The sequence below is a fragment of the Antrostomus carolinensis genome, unplaced genomic scaffold (genome assembly GCF_000700745.2).
Source record: "Antrostomus carolinensis isolate BGI_N321 unplaced genomic scaffold, ASM70074v2 scaffold15069, whole genome shotgun sequence".
Classification (NCBI taxonomy): domain Eukaryota; kingdom Metazoa; phylum Chordata; class Aves; order Caprimulgiformes; family Caprimulgidae; genus Antrostomus; species Antrostomus carolinensis.
The window spans coordinates 76,088-82,086 of record NW_010339348.1 but is presented as its reverse complement, the minus strand read 5'-3'; the positions used below and the strand labels follow the sequence as shown (position 1 = coordinate 82,086).

Here is a 5,999-nt window from a genome sequence, read left to right as displayed (position 1 = left end):
CCGGCGCAGGGAGCCTCGCTCCGGCCGCTCTCCTGGCTGCCTGCGCCGCTGCGGCCGCCACCATGGGGCCGGCGACCGGGAACTTGGTCCAGACTCTCCTGGTGCTCTACTGGCTGACCCGCTGCTGCGCGGGGATAAGCTCCATGGACATCGACCGCCCCGGGGACGGGAGGTGCCAGCCGATAGAGATCCCCATGTGCAAGGATATAGGGTACAACATGACGAGGATGCCCAACCTGATGGGACATGAAAACCAAAGGGAAGCGGCCATTCAGCTGCACGAGTTTGCCCCCTTGGTGGAGTACGGCTGCCACAGCCATCTGAAATTTTTCCTCTGCTCCCTCTATGCCCCTATGTGCACAGAGCAGGTATCTACACCAATCCCAGCCTGCAGGGTTATGTGTGAGCAGGCGAGGCTGAAATGCTCTCCTATTATGGAGCAGTTCAATTTCAAATGGCCAGACTCCTTGGACTGCAGCAAACTGCCCAACAAGAACGACCCCAATTACCTGTGCATGGAAGCCCCCAACAACGGATCAGATGAGCCACCCAGAGGATCCAGCATGCTGCCACCCATGTTTCGTCCACAGCGACCCAGCAGTGGCCACGATCTGCAGCAGCATAAGGACAGCCTCAGCAGAACCTCCTGTGAAAATCCTGGCAAGTTCCACCATGTGGAAAAGAGCGCTTCCTGCGCGCCGCTCTGCACTCCAGGGGTTGATGTTTACTGGAGCAAGGATGACAAACAATTTGCTGTCATTTGGATTGCCATCTGGTCCATTCTGTGCTTCTTCTCCAGTGCTTTTACTGTACTCACTTTTCTGATAGATCCTCAGCGTTTCAAGTACCCGGAGAGGCCCATTATCTTCCTCTCAATGTGCTACTGTGTCTACTCCGTGGGGTACATTATTCGCCTCTTTTCAGGTGCTGAAAGTATTGCCTGTGATAGGGACAGCGGCCAACTCTATGTCATCCAGGAAGGACTAGAGAGCACTGGCTGCACCATTGTGTTCCTGGTTCTGTATTACTTTGGTATGGCAAGTTCCTTGTGGTGGGTAATCTTGACTTTAACTTGGTTTCTAGCAGCTGGGAAAAAATGGGGGCACGAAGCAATTGAAGCAAACAGTAGCTACTTTCATTTGGCAGCATGGGCCATTCCAGCTGTGAAGACCATAATGATCCTGGTTATGAGAAGGGTGGCTGGAGATGAGCTGACAGGGTTGTGCTATGTTGGAAGCATGGATGTGAATGCGTTGACGGGGTTTGTACTCATTCCTTTGGCTTGTTATCTAATCATTGGCACTTCTTTTATTCTTTCTGGTTTTGTGGCCCTTTTTCATATCAGGAGGGTGATGAAAACAGGTGGAGAAAATACTGACAAGTTGGAGAAACTTATGGTCAGGATTGGTGTCTTCTCAGTCTTGTATACAGTGCCTGCAACTTGTGTGATAGCTTGCTATTTTTATGAAAGACTTAATATGGATTATTGGAAAATTGTGGCAACTCAACAGAAATGCAAGATGAACAATCAGACTAAAAATTTAGACTGCATGATGAATAACTCTATTCCAGCAGTAGAAATTTTTATGGTCAAAATTTTTATGTTATTAGTTGTGGGCATTACTAGTGGTATGTGGATCTGGACTTCCAAGACTCTTCAGTCCTGGCAAAATGTTTGTAGTCGAAGATTAAAGAAGAGAAGTAGGAGAAAACCTGCAAGTGTTATTACGAGTAGCGGAATCTACAAAAAACCTCAACATCCTCAGAAAACTCACCTTGCAAAATATGAATCGACATTACAACCACCCACTTGTGTGTGACTAGGTTTTAGAAAAGACTATATCTCACCTTACAGACTTAAAAATGTCCACAGTAGCAGTCAGAAATTAAAAAAATAAATGGTGCTTTTTTGTCCGAGAACAGTTTAGTATCTCAAGGCAAAAAATATATCATGCTGAATTCAGGACCTGGTGAAAAACCGAAGGTAAATGTACTTATGGAAAGCTTTTCAGTGAAAGAAATATTGTGAATTAAAACATTCTCTTCTGTTACTAATTTGTAGTTAAGTACTTCATCCAGCCCTCAGATTTATTAAAAAAACAAAACAAGACAAAACAAAAAGCAACAAAATCTTTTTGATGTAGCTGGGCTGGATTTCCTACAGATTTCTGAATAACCAGATATAGTCAGGTTTTATGGAGCAATGATTTTATTTTAAAAGTGCCCAAGTGAGCATTGTCTTTTTAGGGAAACGAAGGTCCCAGAGAGGCCTATCCTCACGAAGTTCCCTATCTGGGAAAGAAAGCAACTTCCGTCCTCACTTTTTTTTTTTTTTTAAAGAGAGAAAGAGAGAGAAATCCTTTACAACTCATCTCAGCCTAGTGGGTCTGGAATGCCTAAAAATAGGTTCAATCTATAATGCTCACCAATATTCTTTCACTAAAAGAGAAACTTCCTGCACCAGACACAAACTTTGTGAATAAGAATAATGTGCAATACATTTTTTTTTCTTACCACGACATGAAAAGAGAAACAAGTATTTTGCTGTACATAAAGACAACAAAAGAAATCTCTTAACAAAAGAACTAAGAGGTCTAGTCCTCAGAAACCCTTTAGTGTTACATTTTGTGGCTTTTTAATGGAAATCAAGCCAATGTTATACACGTTTGGACTGATTTGTGCAAAAAAAAAAGGGGGGGATCAATTCAAAGAGACCCAAAGGGCTTATTGACTCTTTCTATTATTAAACAAATTCTCACTATGAATAGATCAAGAAGCACTAGATTCTGCAAAGGGAAGCTTTGTATAGAGTGATGCTCTTTACTGTGCTGGGGGTGCACAGTTTTGTGCTGTATATATTTGTAATATACAATTATTTTTCATGCTCCACTATTTTATTAAAAATAAAATATGTTCTTTAGTTTGATAATTTTGTGTGTTCTAAACTTTCTCTGATGTGCTTTGTGGTTAATAAACTTTTCTCAATTATTTGATAAAAGCACACTTTGAATATAATAGTTGTTTTTATACTTGCCTGCAAGTATGAACAGATAGAACAATAATTTACTCAAGAGAAATTACAAGCTGGAATTAAATAAATGGATTTTGAAGTTGCACCTTTTTGGGAACCTCTGCAACTGAGCAAACTGAATGGGAAGAAGCTTTAGTGATGTAAAAAAGCTGCAGTGATGTAGAGTAGTAAGTATCATGTTTACAAAGCACTGAGATTACAATGATCCTTGGTTAACACCCCTTTAAAATTTGCATAGGGTATGTTCAGCATGTTAAAAATAGCTGTCTCACTTCAGCACAGTTTCAACACAATTCAGTCTCTGCTCTTCTGGGACTTTTTTTTCCCCCTTATTACTGAAAGTATCACTATTATTTGGGAAAAGACTTCAGGAAGATTGGGAGAAAGAAGAGGGGAATTACAGAATTTGAATACTACTTTAGGAAAGCTATCTGATAAAGTTAAAATTGCAAATATATTTTCAAAAAGTTTTTATTGGAGCATGATTTTGTCTGAACCTGAAGATTTCCACACAGTTGACTAACAGGCTGTGTGATCACCTGGTGAGATAGTAATATAAGCTCACTTTCTCACACAGGCTGTTCTAAAAAACCCTTTATCAGGTATCTCATCATAGAAAGAAGAGAGGTCTTAATGGACTTTGGTGGAGGGAGGATCCCTGTGACAGTCATCTTGTGGCTAGGAACTTTATAACAAAAGGATCTTTTTTAGTGGCCTGGTTTTTCAATTATCTGTGCAGTGCTACAGATGAATTTTTGTCATCTTGTAGTCTTTTAAAATGTTTCTAGGAACTTGAATGACAAAAATTATGTTGCAGGTATTATTCATAATCTTTATGACTAAAACGCACATATGCAAAAAAGTTGCTTTCAAAATAAAATTTTATCTTTTGGGGGAAGAGGAAATACATTTTTCCTCCTTTGTGCCTGTGTGCCACTGTTTGATACACAGCTTTTAGATGCGCTGGAAGTTAATCCTGCCAGAGCACACCCAGCTGGAGCCAAAGTAGGACATTGCGCTAAACAAATCCACTTCTGAAACTACTGAATTAATACCTTTACATCTGTTCCTGTTCTAGGTAAGATCAATTACATTAGATTCTAAGGAGTACAAAGTTTTTAAATAACCTGTGTATTGCAACTTGCTACAGGAATCCTCCAAATGGAGGATTTGTTATTCTGTGTGTCACCTTGCCAGTAACATATCTGCTTCACAGAAATTTAATCTCTGATGTAAAGATTAGTGCTGGTTTTACTAGTGACAGATTTGTTTAGAGAATGGTTTCAGGCTTCACTCTAACATACATTAGTCACTGAAATAAACATCTCACTATTTTTGCAGACTATGGAAACTGATTTGCTTTCATTGTTGATCATGTGTTTTTGCAGTCTGCTACTAGGCTTCTGGAAAAGGAAAAAGAAATGAAGATAGATGTTCAGCAGTGGCTGAATACCTGCTGCCATTCTGAGTTAAATCAGTTGTCAGTTTAGACCCTTCATTGTCACCAGAGCAGAACTGCAAGTTCTTCTATGAAAATGCCAAATATGAATGCTTGGCTAAATACATCATGTTACAAATAGATTCTTGCTAAACTGTAAACTAAGTGTTTTGATTTTATTTCAGCTTTCCAATTATTAAGGAATTTTTTTTCCTTTTTTTTTTTCTTTTTTTTTTTTTTACTGGTAAAAACTAGATTCTTCAAGTATATAATGATACTGATTTCATTACATTGAGACTAAGGTACTATAAATGCAGCAGTGTATAATGATTGTCTTTAAGGACATCTTAAGAATGAATTAATTCAGAAATTGTCATTCTTACTGTCCCATAACTTCTAACAATCTTAACAGTTTTCTATTGAAGTTGCTTCTTAAGGAATTAGAAGCTTACAATTGTTAAGGGAAAGTGATATACTTATATTCACAACATTTCAGTGATTTAATATAGCATTATTAATAATTTAACAGATAATTATATTCATGTCTTAGAAGTCTGCACATTAGTTAAAGGCTAATTAAAAAATCTTTAAGAAAATATCACAAACACATTCTATATTAAACTTTTTACTTTTCACAGTAATTTTATATTTTAGCAAAATCGTGTTTATGTTTTTATTTGTTGAATTTTATAGGATTTTTCTCTAAGTACTGTCAAACCTACTGGGTATTTGCTTATCAGTAGACTTTTAAGAAAAGTATCTATATGTGGATATATTACCAGTTCAATCACTCCATAGCAAACTTGAGGAAGGAATGCAAGTTCAGAATGTCCTTCTGGACAGGGTATTTTATCACAGTCCAGTGGCATTTATCAGATAAAAATATCTACAGAAAAACCATTCTGCTAGTGTATACATAAACTGTAAATCAAGAATCAGATGTTTGCCACAGGCCTGTGTCCGAGTGCTCTGTTCTCAGCTGTTGGAGCTGTAGATTACCCATGAGGGTAGAAATTGTCTCGAACTGCATAGGTTGTGGCGATGCAGATTATGTCTCAGCATTCAGGTAGAGATTAATATTTTACAGCTAGAAAGAAGAAAGACAGAAAGTTCCTCTTTTTTGGCAAAGGTAGCTTGGTAGAGAACTTTTGTTTACTAAAGAGAGATGAAAGAAGTAAGAGTATGAGATCAGCAGGGAAAAATGGGATTCAGGAAAACAACTCCACAAAATTCTATTTACAAGAATATGAGTCTTGTTTCTCAGTGAAATCCCGATGCTTCTTGGAAATAGAAATAAAATTATGCTCAGTAGCTTCAAGGTTTAGCTTTAGGTATGATGTATTAGCACACTTTGAACAATACAGTGCAAGCACCACGGTTGAAAGGATGTGAGGAGCTCAGTCAAGGAATGTTCAGATCTCTTATCAGATTTTTCACAAAGTAGCATTTCATATGTATGTTATTACGAAGCCATTATTCACATATGGCTGTCATCTCATGGCTTCAAACTGTATGAAAAGCCCAGTAACA

General features: G+C 38.3%; 1 protein-coding gene across 1 annotated transcript; it reads left to right on the top strand.

The window, feature by feature from the left end:
- Window positions 1–62: 62 nt before the first annotated feature.
- On the top strand, window positions 63–1,905 carry FZD10 (frizzled class receptor 10). The gene has a single exon (XM_010175810.1). The coding sequence runs from the start codon at window positions 63–65 to the stop codon at window positions 1,818–1,820; it is 1,758 nt and encodes a 585-aa protein (XP_010174112.1). The 3' UTR covers window positions 1,821–1,905.
- The last annotated feature ends 4,094 nt before the right edge of the window (window positions 1,906–5,999 follow it).

Bases quoted from the DNA above. Each gene is read 5' to 3' on its own strand.
- FZD10 (XM_010175810.1), top strand. From the start codon at position 63: ATGGGGCCGGCGACCGGGAACTTGGTCCAGACTCTCCTGGTGCTCTAC.